Here is a 24,801-nt window from a genome sequence, read left to right as displayed (position 1 = left end):
AATACTTTATGCTTAGTGCTGGTAACACTACAAAATGGTTATGTTAAAGGTGCAATGTGGGACTTTTAGAAGGATCTCTTGATAGAAATGCAATATAATATACATAACTATATTATCAGTGGTGTATAAAGACCTAACATAAACTATATTGTTTTTATTACCTTTAAATGAGCTGTTTTTATCTACATACACCACTGGTATCCTTACAGTAGCCCTAAATGGACAAATTGTCCTATAGCGTTTTGTTATTACATTGTCTTAGATGATGACGTGTTTGTCCTGTAGCTGCTTCACTATGCGTTTCAAAAAGAGGGCTGAGGTGTGTATTGAGCTGTTGGTTGCGATTCACAATCTCACCACTAGATGCCGCTAAAAGTCCCACATAGTACCTTTAACATTGGTAAATACATTAACAGGAACCATGTGCATAAATATCATGTAACAGTACGGGCAGACAATAAACATAAAACTTCTCCAGAGTATTTTTAAAAGGCTTGATATTATTCTTAAAAACCATTCTTATTATTGGGATGTTTTTAAAGTTGTCTACAATCAGGCCACCAATGGCTCATGAAAAATACATGAGTAATAATGAACTCAGCATCATCGGTATCAATGAAAACAGAATCACTTTATCTGATGTCTAAAGTGAATAAAATGGCTTTCACAGCCGACTTACTGTAGTTTCACAACTACTGACAACTTTCATTGTTCTCTTGTGTGTGTAAATGAGGTAAACAGGAAAGAAAGCAGGCAGTGATCAAGGAAGGGGGACTCATAATGTTTCTAAAAAAAAAAAATTATGTCCCATTTGCATTTGTATTGTTTTACTACTTACCAGTGGCGGCTAGTGACTTTGGGAGGGCGCACGATGTGAAGCTCGTCACATCTATTTAGCCTGTCATGTGTGTGGCTCGTCATGTTAAAATAATAGGTGTTTGGCGTGCATCATGCGTCTGCTAAATGCTTTAATATAAACTTATTGTACTGTACTAGGGGGAGTGGCACCACAGGATACAGTAGTAGAAGGCTTTCGCGTGTTGGATTCAAGCCATGGAGCGTTTCGTATAACCTGGAGACCACTGAGGGGAGCCACCGCCTATCGAATCTATTGGAGCTCTTCACAAGGTATGTACACAGGCATACATAGTGTACACACAAACAAACACAAAACACTTATATTTACATGTATTGATCGTGGTCCTAGGTGAATCTGAAACAAGTCGTCTAATTAGTGGGGATGCAACCTCATACACTCTGGATGGACTTCGGCCCGGCCTGATCTACACCATAAGATTCACTGCCTTGCTGCAAGGTGGAGAGTCCAAAGCTGTCACCATCCGAGCATCCACAGGTACACGACCTGATCTTATGAGTACTTCTTTTTTAAAGGGGTCATATTATGAGATTTTTTAAATATGTAAAATAAATATTTGGTGTCCACAGAGTGCGAATGTAAAGTTTTAGCTCAAAATACTTAACAGATAATTTATTATAGCATGATAAAATTGCCACTTTGTAGGCCTGAGCAAAAGTGTGCCGTTTTTGGGTGTGTCATTTAAAATGGAAATGAGCAGATGAAATGCAAACACTGATCGCAATGATGGTGGTTTGTTGTAATTAAAACTCAATTGTGCTGTCAATTATATTTTTTCTCTCTCTCTTTCTCTCTGCACTAAATAGCAGTGCCGTGGTTGGATAGTGCAGATTAAGGGGCGGTTTTATTGTAATTCGCCATGCTGCCTTCCTCAGAAAACAGGCGAAATCTGAACAACCTATCTTTTTACATGCTTGCAGAAAATGACTTACCCAAACAAAGTTACTGGGTTGATATTTTTCACGTTTTCTAGGATAATAGAAGCACTGGGGACCCAATTATAGCACTTAAACATGGAAAAAGTCTGATTTTCACACTATGACCCCTTTAAGCTTTTCCTGTATCTTGTCAGCCTCTTTCAATCATGATTTCTCCCTATTCTCTCGTTCTTTTAGGTCCCTTGCCACCCGTGTCCAGTTTCAGCGTGACGGACAGCACTGAGAATTCAGTGCTTTTGGGTTGGTCACTCGTAACGGGAGCCACAGGTTATATTTTACGATGGAGAGAGCACACAGGTGAGATAACAACTACATTATACTACTGTGCCCGAAACTGAAGGCATAAAGAGTTTGGTTTGAATGCAACTTTTGAGAAATTTGGTAAGTAATGTTTAATGATGTACTGTATATCAAAACTGTTTTTTATTGCATTTTTTGGTTTCAAGTCAAAAAGACTTTCCTTAGCATCTCTTTATTGCTTTTATGCACTCTCTCTGAATTCAATTCAGTCTCAAAAAAGAGCTTTGACCCTTTAAATTTGTATTAAAGAATTAACATTTTGCAATAATTTGCAGCATATTTGCAGATCTTTATGTCTTGCAAAAATAGTGTAAAAAATATACAGGGTTCAGATTAATTCAGGACAATGCTGTAGTTATATTAGGACAGTAAAACTTCACTGATGTGCATTTTGAGACTAAACAAAGGCAGTCATCTATGTTAAAATATGTCATTTCAAGATGTTTTGAATTACGCCAGCTCAAACATGCATTTAGTCTGGGACTAGAATACAGCCTGTCCAGGAAACCGCCCAATAAACCTATAAATGAATCCACAAACATTAAGATTAATCTCTGTGATTTTAGTGTATGCCTCCAGGGAGCTGTGCCTGCATAAAAATGCATGTTCTTGCATATTTATTATCATAGACTGCATCAAGTTGTTAATAGTGGTATAGTTGCAAAAGTGCCAACTTGACACACACACGAATGATGCAACACTGTGTCTGCACAGCTCGCGTTTAAAAATCAGTCAAGCGAGAGGTGGTTATGAGCTGTAGTTTTGACATGCCAGTTGTGCCTAATACAAACACTTTTGACAAGAAGATGAAAACGAGCCACAGCAGCGTCTCTAATAAAAGGTGAAGAGCAATAGACCATGATCACACTCTTATAGCACCTGTCAGATTCGAAATCAGATCTCAAGGGTTGTATTTTCTGACTGCATGTTCATACTGATTCTTTATTCATATTTTTACAACTTTAAACAGCTATGATCAGCTACGATCAGTATGAGTCATCTACACTTGTGCAAAAAATTTGTAAAAAATGGCCCAAGTTGTCACTAGGACAGTTCCTTTTAAAAAGGTCCTAATATGTACCATTTAGATACAGATAAGTATACATTTGGTACCAATATGTACCTTTGATGTATTAAAGGAGTAGTCCACTTTTAAAGATGGGGCCCATTGACTTACCATAGTATTTTTATGTCCTACTATGAAAAGTCAGTGGACCCCATCTTTAAAAAGGACTACTCCATTAATGTGCACTCTTTGGTACCAGTATGTAGCTCTAAGGTACTTACATGACTTTTAAGTGCAAAGATGTACTTTTTAAAAGGGTACCACTCCTGTGACGGCTAGGGACCATTTAAAAAAAAAAAAAATTTGTCTGACAGTGTAAGAGGAGAATTTTTATTTTCGGAAACTAATTTTAAGCCCTGGGATGGGTTATGTGGGTCTAGAATAGTATTTTTTTTTAACATTTCTTTTAAAGTAGTAACTTTTAAAGAAAAGTAACCTTGAATAAAATGTATATGTGTACATTTAAAAATGTAATTTGTGACACATTATTTTAATATATATATATATATATATATATATATATATATATATATATATATATATATATATTAGGGTTGGGCGATGTCCCCATAAATTGGCAGTTGACGATGGTTACGTAAACCATCGCGATGGACGATGATATCGTTAGGTGTGGGGGGGGGTAATTTTAATTTTTCGTTATTATTCGTTATTATATAATTATTATTCGTTATTTTACTTTATTACTTCCACTTAAGAAAAGTTGTGCACTTTTTATTTTAATATATATTTTACATAAATACTATTCTGTACTTAAAATCTATAATTTTGTTATTTTACTATCCCAACTACTATAGGTTGCACATAAGGGGAAAAAGTAGCTTTAATCCACTGAAGAAGAGTTGTGCACTTTTAAGCACTTTTTAATCTCTTTACATAAATATTTTTTTCTATTTAAAAGCTATAATTTCATTATTTTACTAACCCAACGACTCCTCCGCGCTTTCCAAATTTTGCACGTAAATATCTGTGCATATGTGCCACCAGTACTCCGTCAGAGAGCGGGTCTTCAGCACCACGGGGAGCAGCCAGCACTTCAATCCGCAGCTTATTAAAACTAGACAAAGTGAACAGGGCCAGACACATCGAAATTTAAACATGGTCTGTGTATGTAAATCCCGCGTTTCGGTCGGAGTGTTGTTCCCGTTTTCTTGTTCTTGACGTTCGCTGAATTCTGGGTTTAATCTGCCGCTTCAGTGCAGTATAGCCTCAATGTAACAATGAGCACGATCTCCCGAGACACTACAATAGGCTACTAATAAATGATTAATATGGGCTGTTTTCTTGTACAAAATTAATTATTTTAAGATAAATGTACAACATGTAAAAAGACAAGATTCTAGCAATGTCAAGATTAGGGATGGGCATTTTCCAGTAACTTACTATTACCAGTAATTTACTATTACTTTTAATATTTAATTTTTCGAATATTTAAGCTCTTAAAGAACGAATATTCGTTTATTTAAATTATGTTAATTAAGACATGCGTGTTTTGTATTTTTCATTTTGTCATAATTTCACAGAAGGCTTAATTAGGAAATATCCACAACAAGCTAAACTTATATTCTGTATGTATATATATATATATATGTATGTATTTTTAAGTTGAAAACATTGTAAAAAATATATTTTATTTATATATATTTTAAATTCTTCTTAAAAAATATCCTACAGAAAAAAATGCGTTAAAACTTAATGCGGAGCGAAGTCTAGTCAAATCCTTAGTTTCAAGTCGGTCGTTAGTATTAATTCATTACTGTTTGATCTTACATACATTATATTATACCAAATATTATACACTAACCCCAAATCTAAGCGAAGTTTGAGGACTTGCGAAGTTTAAAGTTTGAGGACTTGACAAAGTAGGCTATCATCATTTAAACAGACTCAAAACACCAAGAGCCCGGAGCAAATAAAAAAAAAACACATCTACATAACCGACTGCTCAGTCGCCATTTAAATATCTTCTCAGTTTAGTTTGACATGTATTTGTGAATAAAGAAAACCGTATTTATCCTACCTGCTTCGGTGAAAGCCCGTTCTTCTGACTAGATACAATAATGCTTTGCTTTAAACTGCCATGTGCAGTTATCCGGTTCATTTTCAAAAGAGCACCGCATATAATAAATGTTCTCCGTTTCATTTCGTTCTCCGTGTCTGTCTCCTTATTAACAAAATAAAGTAGACTTTATAACAGAAAGCTTACAAATGGTCCGTGTACCTTTTGATAGTTTGTTTTTCAACTTCAAATGAAATAAGCAGAAACGAGAAAACGGCCCCTTTGTTCGTTTTTTCGTTATTTACCGCAAGACGAAAAACGAGATTACGGGTTGATTTTTCGTTTTTTTGTTTTTTGGTAAAAAACGAATAAACCACTCTAAAATTCGTTGTGACATGTGGGCGGTCGCTAGACGCACCTCTCCGCCAATTGGTCAACCAAAATGTGAATATGTGACATCATCCGTTGTTCCTCAAGTCTGTTCAACAAAATAAAAGTCCTCCGCTGCTGCGGCCTACTGGTCTGTTAAATGTACAGGTCCTAGATTGAGCTATCTTCTGTGTAACCTAAGTTTTGAATAAATATTTATTTCAGAAATATTAATCTGCACCTGGACTGTTTAATGTTATTATATTATTTTATTTTAGATGTTTGGTAAAGCGCGCCTCCCATTATATACAGCGCCGACTAGAGGAGGTAGATAAATGTTCAGCCAAATGTAATACAGTCATAACTTTTCTTAAACTTCTTAAAATCATGGAGGTAAAAGTGAAAAGTTTTATGGATGCTGTTGCTGCAGCAACAGCTAGCGTTGCCACATATAACATAAAATACAGGATTGTCCGGAATTATTTATTATATTTGATGTGATAAATAATTTATGTGTATACAGAATCTTACCGTCTATTATACAGTACACCAATTTAATAAACACACAAAGGAAATAATTTGGACCTAATAGTAAATAATAACCAATTTCTAAAAACAGAGAAACTTAAAATATCCATACAGAAACAGTTCTGCGGAATTGCTCCTGATTGAGCTTCACGTTTCTTTATTGTCGGAGATCACCCGCATTGGCTTGGCTAAAATTATCAAGCTCATACCGTCAAACATTGCAGGATTTTTGTTGGTAAGACAGAGCGCATCCTTTTAGATCAACACCGTATGGTCACGCGCTTTGCGTTTACACTGAATCAGTGAAGTGGCTTTCTTTTTTTAAGCAATGTGAATGATCATTAACAACATGAATGTGCAGAGCGCATTTGGGTGTTTCTAATTATAAACTCCCATATCCACCGCGAAATCTTCATCCAAACGTACTAGATTTATCACGAAGGAGGCATACATATTTCTAAAGACATCCTCGTGAAAACAGTTTCGTCGAAATAGGGCTATAGTAACTGCCTACAGTTTAAATTTTTGCTCATAAAATTGTACATTTTAATATTTTTTATCTATTTAAGCTCTTTATCTATTTTATATTATAGCCTATATAATAACCTATAACGTATTCGGCTTCGGGCAGATCTCTAGTTTTTAGCAAGGCAGAATAATATTCACAGTGCAATATTTGCTACTGGCTGTATGAGTACATGACTGAAATTGCTTGTTTTTAGTGTTTGTATTGAGGACAGTCACGCATGTTTGGGAAGTAACAATGCTTTTACGTAAGTAGATTTTTCAGTATTTCCACCCCTGCAAATATGACTCTTGCAGATATAATAGAGAGTAGGCCAACATTTTTATATTTCTTAATAAATATATAAATAAATAGTAAATAAACGAAGCGAATTAGGCTACCTAAAACATTCAAAACATAATTTCCACAGAAACGATTATAGAGATTTATTGTAAATATATGAATACATTTTATAAGTAATGTCAATATATTCATTATATTCCTTATCAGTTGGTGTTGCAACCCTACCTCAAGGCATTCTGTGGTATAATTACGAAATATTTTATATATATTTATATATATTTATAAATATATATATTTTTATTTTTTATAATGAAATATTCCCGAGCAGCTTTCAGCCATGATCACTTTGAGAACTTTTTTTGCAAGCAAGTAGAAAACGTATTTTGAATAACAACACGTTATAAATATGTGCTGTGCGCTTTCCTCTCAATAACATAAACACACAACAAATATGACAGCGGGGTAAAAAATAGAAAGAAAACATCTGATCATAGTGATGTTGTTTGATATAGCGATATAGCAGCACTATAAGTCACGCCACGTTTATTGCTACACTTTATACAATATAGCCTATTGCTTTTAAGCAACAAATAGCCTATCATAACAACCTATAAGCCTACTGTGTAATTGAGACATTAATTTAAGAAATGCATTAAAGCAGAAAGACGTAGGCTGCGGAAATATAGTGGGTTCACTTCAATCCACACCACAGACGTTCTTGGTTTGCTTCTTATTTATTAAATCGAGGCAATTGTTTGATCAAACATTGATTAATATTAAGATACAATTTATACAAAACGAAATTCACTTTAAAGAAAGTCTTTCTACAAAACAAACCTCGCAAAATCGCTTGCCCGACGTCCATTACGGGCTATGGCGAATTCCTGTCGGGCTAAAAAAAAATGATGCGCCTTGGCCGTCGGGCGGAGGAAAAAATATTGTAATGTGTTTGCATTCTCTCAGATTTAATTAGGTAATTATGTTGTATGTAATTCGGCGTCATGTTGTTAGCCATTACTATCCTCACTAACAAGTGAAACTGTCAGGAAATGAAGTGAAAGCATTAAATCCATTATTCCTTTCGTTCACGTCTGATATGCTGTAACCATGCGCGCTCCTCGGCTCCGCTCTTCACGAGTAGGCTTGCTCTTGTGCTCATCAAAAAGTATATTAAATGTTTATTTATTTGTCATTTCGTTTAACCCCAGAGTCTAACGTTATTCTAGCAATTCCCTTTTTCTTTCTTTATTTAGTGAGTTAACTTAAATATGTGAGAACGAAAATATATTTTTAGTGATTTGCATGAAGAGAATATGATGTTAGAAGCCTCATTTTAAGCATTTAGTAGCCGTATTTATTTAAACACTTTAATAGGTTATTTAAAAAAGTATAAGTTTTTTTGGGTTCATTTATATTTCCTGTCACTGTGTGCAGGTTCTTTTTTGTAGGCTATGAGAGCCCAATATTTTTTTTACCAAAAAGGCTTAATAAATGTCACGTTGCATTGCAATTTAAAGTATCAATAATGTCAAAAATGTGACGTGCAGTTCGGTTGTGTGTGTATGCTGTTTAAATTAGTGTTCTGAAGTTTTGACGAATTTTATAGACTTGTTATAGTTTCTTATTCAAAAGTGACACCCATAGATTCAGGCCCACCCGGACTTAATCCATGCCCACCCATATGTCACGTTCTGCATCCGCCACTGATTCATGGACACGCTTTTCTGCTTTTAACGTGTCACCACATTTATTTTTTATAAATAGTTTTTCGCACATTTATTTTTTATAAATAGTTTTTCGTGTCCCGGCTCGCACAACTTTATTTTTAATGTTATTTTAACTATTGTTTTTCCTGTTTATTTTCTATTTTTAAATTATTGCTTGGGGTTGGGGTTAGATTTGGGGGTTGGGTTAGGATGTAATTTTATGTATTGGTATTGCAAAACTATGAAAATCATAGCAGATTTTTTTGTTAGTATTCGAAGGTTTATGAAGAAATATAAAAAGATAGGCTTCTTGTGCAATAGTCATATTTGCATGAGTGGGAATACTAAAAAAATCTAATTACGGAAAAGTACTGTCTTCCCAAACATGCAGTGTGACTGTACTAAATACAAATCTTTGACTAAAAAGAAGCCATTTAAAAAGTACTCATGAGTATAGCCATGGCAAATATTGTACGGCGTGAATTCCGCTTGTTAATGTAAATTTGCAAATGTATCTTTCATTCATGTTTTTTTTTTTTTTTTTTTGGTGCTAACACTAAAATTAGAGACATAAAAATAAATATATCTAAAATTATTACGTAAATATATTTTTTTATAAATAGGCCTAACAGTCAATATGAATTAAATATAAATGAACAATTATTACAAATCTATTTAATTACCTAATAATGTCTTAATATCATCTCATAGCAGCAATGAGCTTAGCTCGATCATTATAAGCCAAGCCAATGCGCGTGATCTCAATAAAGAAACATGAAGCTCAATCAGCATTTCTGAATTATGCAGAACTTGCTTGTCGTATTCTGTCCTCTTATTTTGAGTTTCTCTATTTTTTAGATATTGATTAGTTATTATTTACTGTTAGGCCTTGTTATTCACCACACAGCAAATATCGTGTGTTTATTAAATCACGTGTACTGTAAGAGATTGAATCAATCCAATATTGATTTGATTCAACATCAATTCTTCATAAAACAAATAAATCCGGCAAAAATGTGCCAAAGCTATCTGTTGCACTGTGTTGAAGCATCCACCAAACTACTTGCTTTTACATTCATGATTTTAAAAAGTTTAAGAAAGTCTGGTTGTAAAATGTAATACAATATTAAGATACAAATATAACAAAAAATATTATTTTAGTTGTAATAAACACATTAAAAATAAGATAATTTCCCCTTCACAAGAACGCGATTTGTGGTTCATTCTTTAAAAAAAAGCGCACACACAACAATCCTCAACAAAATTACCACATGACATTGTTTTTTTTATAACTTTTCATATCTGTCGTATAAATCAAACTTTATCTCTTGTCCAAAACTGAAGAAAGGTACGTATTTACACTTGGTTGAACATTGCACTTAAGAGCGCTTTCAACGAGCTACTTAACAAACATTCGTTGTTCATTTACGTGCGTTTCCCAAAGATGCACGTATAACGATCGCTCGCAGTCGCAGCTGGGTTTTAAGTGCTACTTACGAGTCGCTATTCATTTGTCAAGTGCTAAAATGTCACCAATAGAATGACTCAAATTTGTAGCAGAAGCTTGTTTAGGCCGATGATCTTTAGCCGATGTGCACTAATATTTTAATATTATTAATCATAATTGATCAATGACTTTTATGAAATGTTTTAATAATTTGTGCATAATGAAATATTATTTTCCGTATTTAGTTAGGACTCGTCCCACCGCGAAATGCCTTCTGCATTTTATATTATAGTTTATTATTATTTGTTTTTATTATATATGTTTATTTATTATTATGGATTATTGCATTGTACTGTAAATATTTATTTGGTTTCTTTAAGTAGATGCCATTTCCCTTCAAAACATTTTTAGATGAAGCAGCAATTGGTAGGAACCATTTATCAATTTGCTAGTACCAACGTTTACCAAAATACAACTTTTACCAACTTGTACCAAATACGTTTTACTTCTTTATTAATTTATGTTTAGTCGTTTAAATTTGATTTCTCATTTGAATTTTTAATATATTATATATTTAATATAAAATAAACAAATAAGAACCCAATAAATAAATATAGCCTACATTTAAAACATTATATTATCGTCATTGCGGGAGTGCAATTTGCTAGTTGTCCTGCAGGTGTCCTTGTAACTCTTGTCTTACGATGCACTTAAGAATTAACGATTACTCCAGACCACTCGTAGATCTACGATGATTTTTAAGTGTTACTTGTTACGAAGCTTTTGGGAAATTCTACGATGATTCGTACGATCGTTCCCTTAAGAAAATACTCCATGGTTTTACTACAGTTAAAACAAAACAAAAAAAAGCATGGTTACTGTAGTAAAACCATGGTAACCACAAAATAACCATGGTTTTGACAACTATGGTTTTTAAAAAACATAGTTAAACCATGGTTAGTGTAGTAAAACCATAGTTTTGCTGATAGTAATCCATTCACCAAAAAAACATGGTTACTACACTTTTACCACAATAAAACCATGGTTAATTTTCGTAAGGGTTTTTACGATCTACTTAGCCTTACGATGCTTTTGGGAAACCCGGCCATGTACTTTACATCCTATCTGCGCTGCTTATAAAGGGTAGCGCGCCTTCAACAAATATCTAAAATAAAATAATAAAATAAAACTATGCAGGTGCAGATTAATATTTATGAAATAAATATTTGTCCGAAACCCATTAAGTTACACAGAAGAAAGCACAATTTAAGACCTGACCTGTAAAGTTTAAAGATTAGTAGCCTATTGCTACAGCAGCGGAGGACTTTTATTTTGTTGAACAGACTTGAGGAACAACGGATGATGTCACATATTCACATTTTGGTTGACCAATTGGCGGAGAGCTGCGTCTAGCGACCGCCCACACGTCACAACGAATTTTAGAGTGGTTTATTCGTTTTTTACCAAAAAACAAAAAAACGAAAAATCAACCCGTAATCTTGTTTTTCGTCTTTCGGTAAATAACGAAAAAAACGAACAAAGGGGCCGTTTTCTCGTTTCTGCTTATTTCATTTGAAGTTGAAAAACAAACTATCAAAAGGTACACGGACCACAAATCTCTCATGATGTGTTGATTCGGGCGGCGGAGAAGCACATTTAATAACACGTGAGCCCTCACTGAGCCAGTGGCCAAATACGGCGCGGCGCGGACAAACCCGGAGATAAAAGGAAAAACTTAAATTCGTCTGCATTGCCAAACAATCAGAAATACATACAAATTAATGTTCATGTATATTTTACATTTAAGTGTGTAAAAGACAGTATAGATGAAGTGAAAAAGCATCAAATAAGTTGTTACCCTTTGGTGGCACATTAAAAACAAACAAACATTCGAATAGCATTTTTTAAATTCGAATTATTATTGCCATTCGAATATCCGTGCCCATCCCTAGTCAAGATCAAATGCCTGACAGGATATTTTCACAGACTAAAACACACGTCACGTCTCAGGCATAGACTACAGTATTTAAAATAGCATATATGCATTAGTTATATTTTCTATTTAATTTATAGAGCAATTCACGCAAAGATATTAGGTTAACTATAGTCTATATAGAAGAGAGTAAGTGTATGTCGACTCGCAGCGGAGTGGGGAGGGGGCGTGGCATCACGATGGTGTCTCTCCATCGTGATGTCAGTCAACCATCACGATGGACGATGATATCGTCTATCGGCACAACCCTAATATATATATAAACGGATATATATATATATATATATATATATATATATATATATAAAACTAGGACTCTGTGGACTCAGCGCGTCCGCCATTGTTTGTTTACATTGCGTGAACGGTGGGCTGTAATATCAGAAATGGATTTATTGCGTTCTGTAAAAAAGGAGCAGTGGCGTTTATCGCATTTTGGGAAAAAAGGGAGAAAAGTCATCTTTTCTCCCTTTTTTTCCCAAAATGCGATAAATGCGTTCTCCTTTTTTACAGAACGCAATAAATCCATTTCTGATATTACAGCCCACCGTTCACGCAATGTAAACAAGCAATGGCGGACGCGCGTAGTACACAGAGTCCTAGTTTTCCTCATCTACTTTGTTCTTCGTGATCAACAAACAAAACAAAATAATACTTTAATTGCATCGCTAAACCTGTGATGGTTTTCTGTGATGGGAAAGAAACGTAAACCATCAGCATCTAATATTTTCCCTGAGAGGCACTCGGGAGACGGGTGCTTGTTCTCCCGACAGCAAGCTTCTCATGCTAACACATTGACCCCAGAGGATCTTATGAAAAACTTTCCATAATTTTACTCAAAGTCAACGAAAATCGAGCAGGACCAAAAACATTTTACAGCTGATCTCTGTGAAAGACGTTAAGCGAGGACGTCAAGTAACCGCAATGACAGTGATCTTAATATGACAAAGTAAGTGTTTTGATTAATGACATTAATGTTTATATTTTTAATTAGTGTATACAACTAGTCAACTAAATGAATATAACATGGCAAAGATGAATGCACATTTATATAGGCTATTGATTCAATAGATTTATAGCATTTTGAATAAAAACTTGTCATGGATTTATTGCATTTTGTGGAAAAAATTCCACGTTTTTATAATAAATCTTTGAAAATCAACTTATGGATTTGAATTTTTTATGTTTTTATAACCTAAAGATGCTATGTGAAAGTTTGTAACAGAAAATAGTTGTTTTCATCTTGTCACTTTCTTGGTATAGAAAACACGTTTTTACCAAAATTTGTCAAAATGGATTTATTGCGTTTTGGAACCAAACTCTTCATATATATATATATATATATATATATATATATATATATATATATATATATATATATATATATATATATATATATATATATATAACATTTTGTGGTGGGGCCATTAAAGGAATAGTCTACTCATTTTCAATATTAAAATATGTTATTACCTTAAGTAAGAATTGTTGATACATCCCTCTGTCATCTGTGTGCGTGCATGTGGGCGCTGGAGCGCGCTGCGATGCTTCGATAGCATTTAGCTTAGCCCCATTCATTCAATGGTGACCAAGAAGTGACCAAACACATCAACGTTTTTCCTATTTAAGACGAGTAGTTATATGAGCAAGTTTGGTGGTACAAAATAAAACGTAGCGCTTTTCTAAGCGGATTTAAAAGAGGAACTATATTTTATGGCGTAATAGCACTTTTGGGAGTACTTCGACTCGCCGCAGTAACACCCTCCCTCTCCCATTATGAGAGGGAGAAGGGGAGCGGACTTTTCAGGCGAGTCGAAGTACTCCCAAAAGTGCTATTACGCCATACAATATAGTTCCTCTTTTAAATCCGCTTAGAAAAGCGCTACGTTTTATTTTGTACCACCAAACTTGCTCGCATAACTACTCGTCTTGAATAGGAAAAACGTTGATGTGTTTGGTCACTTCTAACTTTATCTCTAAATGGTACCATTGAATGAATGGGGCTAAGCTAAATGCTATCGAAGCGTCGGAACGCGCTCCAGCACTTACGTGCACGCACACAGATGATAGAGGGATGTATCAACAATTCTTAGTTAAGGTAATAACATATTTTAATATTGAAAATGAGTAGACTATTCCTTTAACAATTTTGACAGGCCAAGAAAAACTTGGCCTATAGAAAAAAATGCTTATCACTGAGACCTGATTTTGTGATCAACGTACTTTCATAAATACTGCTTTCTCTTAGACACAGGACCTGGTCAGTCTGAGACGCTGCCTGGAACAGCCAATTCGTTTCGTGTGATTGGTCTGCGTTTAGGCCGTCGTTACCGCTTCACTTTGCAACCCACTTTTCAGAACCACGTTGGATCTGAGAGCTCTGTGGAGGAGCGCACAGGTTTCACAATTTCTCCTTATGTTATTTTCAATGCCAGCAATTGCTTGCTTAATAACAATTACCTATAAAGACAAGTCTCTTGTTTACATTCTTATATTAGTTAAAGGGATAGATCACCCAAAAATTAAAAATTCTGTTATCACTTGCTGAACACAAAGGAAGATATTTTGCGAAATGTTTGTAACCAAACCGTTCATTGACTCCATTCACTTCAATAGTAGGCAAAAAGAATACTATGGAAGTAAATGGGGTCCATGAACGGTTTGGTTGCAAACATTTCTTAAAATTAAATCTTCCTTTTTTACAGGTTTGTAACAACATTAGGGTGAGTAAATGATGACAGAATTTTCTTTTTTGGGGGAACTACCCCTTTAAGGTCCACTTATCTATTAAGTTATTCCGAAATATCAAAAATACATTTAAACCGCAGTTTATTCCGACCTTTTTATGAAAAGTATTGTTTGTTTAGATCAAATGGAGTAAACTTTATCTAAAAAAAATGTACAATAGTATTCAAGCACAGAGTCTGTTTTCATATCAGACAGCCTCATTTGTCAATGTCCATTCTCATGTTGCTTATACATTATATTGCCATGTCTTAGTGTGCGTTGAAGGGCGTTTGGATGTGGTCTTTCTCGTCCCTGCGTCTCGTGATCGATCTGGTCTGGCTGAATCTGTGTTGCCTCTGCTTGCCAGTGCTGCTGGATCATTCACCTCGATTGGACCCAGAGACTCTCAGGTGAGTTTTGGTTGAAGCTCCTGACTTTTTTGGTTATGGTATGTTTAGGTATTTTAAATTCAGTTGCCTTTGCCTTTGCAATAAGGGTGCCCTTTACTAATACTAATACAATTGTATTATTGCACATTTTATTGTCCTTATAAATATATTATGTTTTAATAAAATGGTATATACTTTTTGTTTATCAAACATGAAGTTATTATGATAAATTACAGGCATCAAAAAACATGTATAGTGACTGTAATACATTTTTTTCTCCAGATGGGGGTGGTGTTGTATGGTGAAGATCCAAAAGTGCGCTTCTTCCTTAATAGTCATAGTAACATCGAGAGCCTTTTACAGGACGTTCGGTCCACCCAGTTCAACATCAGACAAGGAAATAATATAGGTCTGTTTGTACCTGTTCTCAGAAAAATGTGTCATATTTCGCCTGAAAAAAAAAAGGAAAACTTTTAACACATATTTTTAAATGACAATAAATAGCATTATAATTTCTTGTATTTTTAGCATAACAATTGTGAAAATAAATTGAAATTAAAAGTAACAATAACAATAGGCTTTATGCCCAGCTGCACTACTTCCTGAACTTCAGCCAGCTCCTTGTTTCCTGTCTGCCTGATTAATCCAGGTGTGTCTGATTATTGTTGTTGTGACTACTGAGGTCAGGCACACCTGGATTAATCAATTTGTTTGTGACTACTGAGGTCAGGCACACCTGGATTAATCAGTTTGTCCAATAATGGCAGACAGGAAACAAGCAGCTGGCTGAAGTTCAGAAAGCAGTGCAGCTGGGCATAAAGCCTATTCAGTTGATAAATGGGTGCGCTAACACTGAAGTTTGTTTCTATGTAAAGGCCGAGCAATGGCGTATACTCGTCAGTATCTCCTGAGCGGGCCAGCAGGTCGGAGGACACGCATTCCTGGCGTGGTTGTTATTATCGCTGACGAAAAGTCGTCTGATGATCTTAGCGAGCCCGCTGCTGCTGTAAGGGCCGATGGTGAGCCTCACAAAAAAAACAACTTACCCATACAAATTCATTAACACATACAATACACTTTCATTAACACACATACACAGCAAACCATTCATGTCTGCTCCATCCTGTGTCCATATTTGTGAGTTAGCACTGTAATATTGCTGTCCCTCAGGTGTTACAGTATTGGCGATAGGAATTGGACGTGCGGACCCTGGAGAGCTGCGTCTGGCAGTGACTGATGGTAGCACTCAAAATCTGCTCTATGCCCGGGACGCAAATCAGCTCTACAGCTTTCATCCCGACCTGGCAGACCTCCTCTGTGGACTTGCACGGGGGACAGGTGGCACGGTCAGATCAGTTCTCTTCTGTACCTGTCATAAATTTCAAACTGTAATTCTTTTTATACAGTTGCTGGCTTGGCCAGTCGAGTCTGTGAGCATAGCATCGTCTGTATAGATAGTTTTCATAGTTCAATAGCATAGTTTAAGATTATATGTTTTGAAAACCGAGATTTATTGATTTCTACATAAAATATCATACATATTTAAAGAACATTTGGTAAAAATATAACATTGATATCTTTAATATTGACTAAGTAAGGTCATGTCAAAGATTGAAGTTAATTTGAAATCAATTGAAATAAAACTTTGATGCATCTAGTCTCATACTTAAAGACGGGGTGCACGATCTCTGAAAGACAATGTTGGCATTTGAAATCACCTAAACATGTCGGTTAGTAGATATGCCCCTTACTGCTAATTGGCTACAAGTGTGTTTTTGTACTCGGCCCGACTCCCTTCTCAAAAGCATTTCTCAAAAATCGTGCAACACGCCTTTAAAATATGAAATGTTAGTCTGGATTTTACGGTCACATGTATGTTAAAAACATGTATGTAAAAAACCTGGTAAAAACTAATGCTGATTCATTGTTTCTTTTAGACTGGGTCTTGTACTGTAGAGTGTCCCAGGGTAAGTTTACATAACAGATTCACACGCATACATTAACACCAAGTATATATTGTACATACTGTACACATGTGAAAGCTTAATTGTGTTTACTTTTAGTTTTTTAAGTCACACACCAGAAAGTTTGCTTGACTTTTGGCTTTGTTGCAGGGTGCTAAAGGAGAATCTGGACAAAAGGTAAAACTCTTATAAACCAGGTTATCATTTTTTGTTGATGTACATTATTGTATGGAAATATAATTTAAATGTGTCAGTGCTGATCAATGCAGTATTGACTGTAAGTAAACTGTATTTCAAATACAGATCTTGCTTTATTGACACATACTATTAGGTTGCAGGGAAGCTGAAAACACATCTGTAGTGTACCCTACCTGATAAGATTGGTTTAGTCTCTCAATGTGTGTCATGTACGAGGAAGACAAGTGTTTGTGTCTTGAATAGAAAACACTCTTCATTTATCAGCCCGAGTGGATGCGTCTGTCATCAGCTGTAAACTTGTGCTCTTTCCTGGCAAGATGTCATCAGCAACAGATGCAGATTAGATTAAATATGGTTCTCCTGTTACAGTATCTGATTCAAGTTGTTTTTATATTCATGTTTTCCTGAACGAAATCAAGAAATGCATCTTAAGCCATTTTTGACTGAAATTTGTTTTGGCACAGTAGCTGAAATTGCATTTTATCTCTTCTGTTTCTTTCATTTTAGAGGAACCAGTCAAAGTTGACTTGTTGTTGTTGATCTTTCATGTAGTTTTCTGGTGTATAAATTGTGTCTTTGTAGGGTGAAAGGGGCAGAGATGGAGTGGATGGAAGAAAAGGCGAGCCTGTGAGTTAACACACACACACACACACACACACACACACAAAACTCTCCTGTGCTGTGTGTGCACCCACATCATTCACTATGTGATTAATAATTGATAAGAGACCAAGTTTTTCTTTGCAGAAGGCTGGATATCATCTTGAGGAAATGACTGTGTGGGTGTGTTTTTGTTTTATTTGTTAGGGCCGTGATGGTTTGTCTGGTCGTGAGGGACCCAGAGGCCCAGAAGGGCCACCGGGTCAACCAGGCAGCAGTGTGGGAGTAAGAGGAGAGAAAGGCGAGAGAGTAAGTAGATATAACAAGCTATTACTATGAATAGAGGACAATGCAATGCTCAGTATGGCCCCTCTGGCAATGGAAGTCCCGCCTTCAAGTTAAAAGAACCAGTCATCAATCGATAAAGACTGAGGAGGGGCTCTGCAGTGTGGGGTGCTTACCAACCTTTGCGCATTAAAGGGACACTCCACTTTTTTTAAAAATATGCATTACATTTGATTTTTACCGTTTTGGATTTCATTCAGCTGATCACCGGGTCTGGCGCTAGCACTTTTAGCATAGCTTAGCACAATCCATTGAATCTGATTAGACCATTAGCATCACGCTCAAAATTAACCAAAGAGTTTCGATATTTTTCCTATTTAAAACTTGACTCTTCTGTAGTTACATCGTGTACTAAGACAGACGGAAAATTAAAAGTTGCGTTTTTCTCTATACTCTAACTATACTTTCATTCTGGCGCAATAATCAAGGACCCCGCTGCCGCAACATGGCTGCAGAAGGCACAATGATATTACATAGTGCCCGAAAATAGTCCCTTGCTGTTGAAAGATACTAAGGGGACTATTTTCTGCTGCTGCGTAATGTTACGGCAGCAAAGTCTTTGATTTTTACACCAAAATGAGAGTATAGTTCCTAACCATATCTGCCTAGAAAATCGCAGCTTTTAATTTTCCGTCGGTATCAAAAAATATTGAAACTCTTTGGTTATTTTTGAGCGCGATGCTAATGGTCTAATCAGCTTCAATAGATTATGCTTAACTATGCTAAAAGTGGTAGCATCAGACCCGGAGATCAGCTGAATGGATTCCAAAATGAGAGTCCAATGTTTAACTCTAGATGAGCTGAAAATTGAGCATACTTTCAAAAAAAGTGGAGTGTCTCTTTAACAATAGCTGAAAATACGAGAAATGCTGAATGGTCAGAAATATGTTGTTTACTTGTGATTTTAGCACGCGATTTTAGAGATATCTGTCTTTCCCCATTCAAGTAGACTTTACTCTTGCAGTGTTTCCCACAGGATTTTGAGGAGACTGTGGTGGTGATGACGTCACCCGCTAATTAGCATATATGTGACGTCATCATGTCGTGTTTGCGTTTGATCTAGTGTTGGTACCTGAAATATGTTTCACTTCTACTCTTTGATCTGTATTTGTATTTGATCTGTATTATATATCAAATTATATTTTAAGCCGAATTAAGCTGTTTTAAATGGTGAAATAAAATGTAAATAGGAATCATGAAAATTCTGTTTGTGGGGGCCAGTATTGTTTCTGTTGTGGGCCACCACAAATAAATCAATGTATGGGAAACACTGCTCTTGTATGACTAAAATAACGGTGGCATTGCAAACATGGCCGCCTAGTGGCGGGAATTCCCTAAAAGGACATGGGTAGTACTGTATATATACTTAAAAATGGATATAAGCCTTCACACATACACAAACAAACAAACACCTAAACCTACTCTTCATCTTTGTTTTTTCTTTTTTGTCTGTCTTTCTCAGGGTTTCCCAGGATTGGATGGCAGTCCAGGTGTTCCAGGTCGGCCTGGTACCCCTGGTGCAGTCGGACTTCCAGTAAGACGACAACAATATTTGAATTATTGTTAAATACTTTGCAAAATATCCTTTGGCACTTACTTTTTATTTTATGAAAAAGGAACATTACTTACTTTCTTTTGTGTTTTTGGAAGAACCAAAATTCATTGTTATGTGTACTAATCCTTTATTAGTGTTTAGATCTAGTTTGGTTTATTTTCTAAATCTGGGATGTAATTATTTTGTTGTAGGGCAGTCAGGGATTGCCAGGTGTTAGGGGGGACCCTGTAAGTACTCACTTATACACACACATTGTAAATGCACATAGATACAAACACATGCAACTTCTTAATAAATCTTTGTTGTGTTTTACAGGGAGACCCAGGTATTGGAGGTCCTACGGGATTTAAGGGAGACAAAGGTGACAGGGTAAGATCTAAAAGTCTCTGTTATAGCTCTGCTACTCTTATGTTACTTCTTTCTCTCCTTCAATTGGTTATGCACTGTGGTATTCGTTATTTGAGATAAATGTAACATAGGAGTAATTTTCATTTAGCCCTTAGTTTATGTTTTGTCTTTGGTTCAACAAAGACGACAAAATCTTTATCAGTTTGGTTCACGTCAGAAGTGGTTGTTTGTATTTTTGGTACTTTTTCTCTGACAGGGAGAACCTGGATCTGCTATCGGAGGTGGTTTGCCAGGCCGTAAAGGAGAGCCAGGAATTCCAGGGATCCCGGTAAATGTCACATGAAATAAGCACAGATAAGAACTACGTCTGTCACATCAACAATAAGATAACATTTCTTTTTCACCTTCTAGGGAACTCCTGGTCGGTCAGGTGTTGATGGGAGAAAGGGAGAGTCGGGCACACCAGGTCTGCCTGGGCAGGATGGTCGCCCTGGATTACCAGGCACTTCTGGACTTGGTGTTAAGGTCAGAACCCATTTCTTTTCCTGCCAAATGTAAAGTACTGTACATGTATAGTACATGTACATGTACAGTATATAGGGTCCTGTTTTAAATACTGCCTCCATAAATTAATGATGTAATGCCATGTAAACTGTCAAGTAGCAGGCTAATGTGCAGTGCACACTGCTACATTACAACTCTAACAATATAGGCCATGGTTTTTTATTTAAAATCCAGCTATCAAGAATAGTGTCAATACCAATGTCAGATTAAGCTAAATAGATGTTACTATAAAACAGGGGTCTTCAACTACTCTTTTTTTTTTGAGGGCCAGATTTAAAAAAATTTTTTTTAATATAATTAGGGCAAAATTATTATTAATAATTATTATATAAATATATAATTATTATACATGTTATAACTTATGTTGGTTGTTTTTGTTATTTTTTGTTATAGGTCATATATTAAAAAACATGCATTTTCAAAAAAGATCCATACATCTTGTGTCCAGTATTTTGCCTTTTAATTACTGAAAGCTCAATAAAAAAATTAAATGGCAGTTTAACATTGCAAGCGCCAAATGTTAATAGTTAAACTATGAACATTGCAGAAAAAAGTGCAATAAAACAAACTGTAATGCAGAGCTGTTAAAGGAATAGTCTACTCATTTTCAATATTAAAATATGTTATTACCTTAACTAAGAATTGTTGATACATCCCTCTATCATCTGTGTGCGTGCACGTAAGCGCTGGAGCGCGCTGCGACGCTTCGATAGCATTTAGCTTAGCCCCATTCATTCAATGGTACCATTTAGAGATAAAGATAGAAGTGACCAAACACATCAACGTTTTTCCTATTTAAGACGAGTAGTTATACAAGCAAGTTTGGTGGGACAAAATAAAACGTAGCGCTTTTCTAAGCGGATTTAAAAGAGGAACTATATTTTATGGCGTAATAGCACTTTTGGGAGTACTGAAAAGTCCACTCCCCTTCTCCCTCTCATAATGGGAGAGGGAGGGTGTTACTGCGCCGAGTCGAAGTACTCCCAAAAGTGCTATTACGCCATAAAATGTAGCTCCTCTTTTAAATCCGCTTAGAAAAGCGCTACGTTTTATTTTGTACCACCAAACTTGCTCGTATAACTACTCGTCTTAAATAGGAAAAACGTTGATGTGTTTGGTCACTTCTAACTTTATCTCTAAATGGTACCATTGAATGAATGGGGCTAAGCTAAATGCTATCGAAGCGTCGCAGCGCGCTCCAGCGCTTACGTGCACGCACACAGATGATAGAGGGATGTACCAACAATTCTTAGTTAAGGTAATAACATATTTTAATATTGAAAATAAGTAGACTATTCCTTTAAACTTCTTTTGTTTATAACTGTTTAACCTTAAAAAATGATTAAGTATTCACAACATATAGCCTATAGTCTTCTCCTAATAACATTTTTTTTCTTTTTTTAATATTTTAAAGATATATAGGCTAAACTTCCTTTCCACTGTACACTTCATCCGGACACGGCTGTCGGAGGTCGCCCCCTAGTGGCACTCGTAATGAAATTTAATCATAAATCCGTGGAGAGCATCTCATTACAGCGCAAGAGCATTTAATCGACAAATATATTTATACTTAATCATTTACTTATCAGTAATCAATCGTTTTTTTAAAGCATTTAAGTGTTACTGATAAAGTTAAACAAAAAATTATTAATATTTTCACCTTGCACACAGTGTTTTATTTGTAATACACTGAAATACATCAATTTCCGGGTGGCGTGTCACATGCATTGTAGTTGCAAAAGTTTTTTTTTATGCATCCAAAGCTCAAATTGGATCCGAAAAAGATGATTGGCACCCCACGCAGCCCCTTTCCGACTCTTTTTCCGGTTTATCGGCCGTCATTTATCATGTACAGTGGAAAGGCAGCTTAAAGTAACCATGCTGATTTTAAATCAGACAAAGATGACTGGCGGGCCGGATAGAGATGATTGGAGGGGCGCATTTGGCCCGCGGGCTGCCAGTTGACTAACCCTGCTATATAATGTTATTGAATTCACTTTTCTTTTTGCTGGGGATGTTTCATATCATTTACCTGTCTGTCTTTAAGTTGATCTTTTCTTTCTTTTATGCAGGGTGACAAAGGCGAAAGAGGAGAGAGGGTACGTCAATAAACATCAGCAGTTTTCTCAGTGCGGAGGCAGTGACCATCTCAAAAATATCTGGATGAGATATTATTTCCCAGTACAATATAAAATTACATATATTCTTATAATCACATTAAAAATATTGTTTTGTAATGCAGCACTTGTCCAATATGTACACCGGCAGACAAATAAGTATACAAAAATATAATAGTATTGGTTATATTGTTTCATATAAACCTCAGACAGGAGTCATGGCTTCCTCAATGCAGAAGTCCACCACAAAACCACATTTAAATTTAAATTATATAAATTTTCCAATGCTTTTTTGGGGGATTGTGCTGCAAAGATTTTATTTGATCATTTTGCACGCAGAGAAGAGATCGACCATCCAGAAAATAGGCCCATATTGTGCAATAATAGATTAAGTAAATGCATTAAACTGATGCACTGTGAGAAATCTCTCATGGCAGAATGCAATTTGTAAGGGGAACCAGTCACAGGTCTAGATCATTCACTTGCCTTATTTTTTATTAACAGGGTCTTCCCGGAGTGGGCAGTGGGGTAGCAGCTAAGGGAGATGCTGGTGAACCAGTGAGTGAACCGCCATTATTCATGATAAAAAGTGGTACTCTAAATAAATGTTGGCATATGTGCGTGCTTATGCAGGTGTATGTGTTTCTGTGTAACTGTTGATGTATTTAGGAAATGTGTGTAGTAGTGATAGACCGATATATCGGCCGGCCGATATATCGGGCCGATATTTGCGAGTTTTATGTGTATCGGCATCGGCCGATACATGGCTGCCGTGTTTGCCGATTTTTCCGGCATAATTTACAGACAGAGTGCTGGAACCCGCAAGCGATTGCAGGTCATGTGACTAAAAACAACCAACCTTTTCACGACAACATTGAAAGCTCGGCTTAACAGCTGATCATAGCTGAACAAAGTGGGGGTTTTTCATCTCTATGGGGCGGTTTCCTGGACAGGGATTAGACTAGTCCTACACTACAATAAATGTAAGAACTGTGCAAACTAATAACATCTCTTTTTAACAACATGCCATTTTTTACATAATTTTTATGATGTAAATTGAGTGAGCAAAACCAGTATCGGCTCCAAATATCGGCTCAAGAAAATCGGCAGCCTGTATCGGTCATCGGCTAAGGCTGATGAAACAGAAATCTGTATCGGCATCGGCACTGAAAAATCCATATCGGTCGATCCCTAGTGTGTAGTTTGACTTTAAGTTTTGTGTGTGTGTGTGTGTGTGTGTTCATAGGGAAGCCCTGGACCACCTGGTCCACAGGGTCCACGAGGACTAACTGGACCCAAAGGATCTAAAGGAGAACAGGTATGTCTTTGTGCATGTGTATTAAGTGTTGATATTGCTGTAATTTAAGTCTGCTTGGATACAAATGCAAGTTTATGTGATTATGTAAACAGCTGTGTGTTGCAGGGAGAGGGTGTTGAGGGTAAACCAGGCCCCTCTGGAGCGACTGGAGACCCTGGTGATCGGGTGTGACACACTTTCACAATTTAATTTTTCTGCACACTCTTAGTTTCGTCCTCCATCCTTCATTAATTCATTTTTTTTTCTTTTAGGGTCCCCGAGGAGCTCCAGGTGAATCTGGAAGTAAGGTAAAAAAACAGACACAGTATGTTTTTGTATCTCATTAAAGTGCAGCGCGTAACTTGCTGAATGCATAATCTGTGAATCATTGTCATTGCTTTAGGGTGACCGAGGACAGGCTGGAGCACCTGGTTTAGATGGAGCCAAGGTATGAGCATGCAAAACATTTCTGTAGAAATATACAGAATATATTTATGTACTGTATGTACATTTGAATTATATCTCTGGTGTTTTGGTGTTCTTCGTTGTTGAGTCTTGAGGCTTTGACGCTTAATGGTGCAGTTGCGATTTAAATAAGCAATGTTTTCCTCTTGGGCTTGCAAAGGCATTTTTGTATTCAAGTTTTAACAA

The 24,801-nt window shown here is 36.0% G+C and overlaps 1 protein-coding gene across 1 annotated transcript in view; it reads left to right on the top strand.

The window, feature by feature from the left end:
* col7a1 (collagen, type VII, alpha 1) overlaps positions 1-24,801 on the top strand; it is a 100,809-nt gene that overhangs the window by 27,772 nt on the left and 48,236 nt on the right. The window contains exons 22-44 of the mRNA XM_073870349.1: positions 997-1,128; positions 1,208-1,354; positions 1,993-2,112; positions 14,295-14,444; positions 15,047-15,183; positions 15,445-15,571; positions 16,038-16,181; positions 16,333-16,508; positions 17,100-17,129; positions 17,277-17,303; positions 17,907-17,951; positions 18,132-18,233; positions 19,732-19,803; positions 20,016-20,051; positions 20,140-20,193; positions 20,429-20,500; positions 20,584-20,697; positions 22,809-22,835; positions 23,358-23,411; positions 24,100-24,171; positions 24,277-24,336; positions 24,423-24,458; positions 24,554-24,598. Coding sequence (XP_073726450.1) covers positions 997-1,128; positions 1,208-1,354; positions 1,993-2,112; positions 14,295-14,444; positions 15,047-15,183; positions 15,445-15,571; positions 16,038-16,181; positions 16,333-16,508; positions 17,100-17,129; positions 17,277-17,303; positions 17,907-17,951; positions 18,132-18,233; positions 19,732-19,803; positions 20,016-20,051; positions 20,140-20,193; positions 20,429-20,500; positions 20,584-20,697; positions 22,809-22,835; positions 23,358-23,411; positions 24,100-24,171; positions 24,277-24,336; positions 24,423-24,458; positions 24,554-24,598 — 1,979 coding nt within the window. The remainder of the gene's footprint in view (positions 1-996; positions 1,129-1,207; positions 1,355-1,992; positions 2,113-14,294; positions 14,445-15,046; positions 15,184-15,444; positions 15,572-16,037; positions 16,182-16,332; positions 16,509-17,099; positions 17,130-17,276; positions 17,304-17,906; positions 17,952-18,131; positions 18,234-19,731; positions 19,804-20,015; positions 20,052-20,139; positions 20,194-20,428; positions 20,501-20,583; positions 20,698-22,808; positions 22,836-23,357; positions 23,412-24,099; positions 24,172-24,276; positions 24,337-24,422; positions 24,459-24,553; positions 24,599-24,801) is intronic.

This window comes from Misgurnus anguillicaudatus, chromosome 8 (assembly GCF_027580225.2).
Source record: "Misgurnus anguillicaudatus chromosome 8, ASM2758022v2, whole genome shotgun sequence".
In the NCBI taxonomy this organism is placed as follows: Eukaryota; Metazoa; Chordata; class Actinopteri; order Cypriniformes; family Cobitidae; genus Misgurnus; species Misgurnus anguillicaudatus.
Note: the sequence above shows the minus strand (reverse complement) of the source record. Positions and strands in the feature narration are given on the sequence as shown.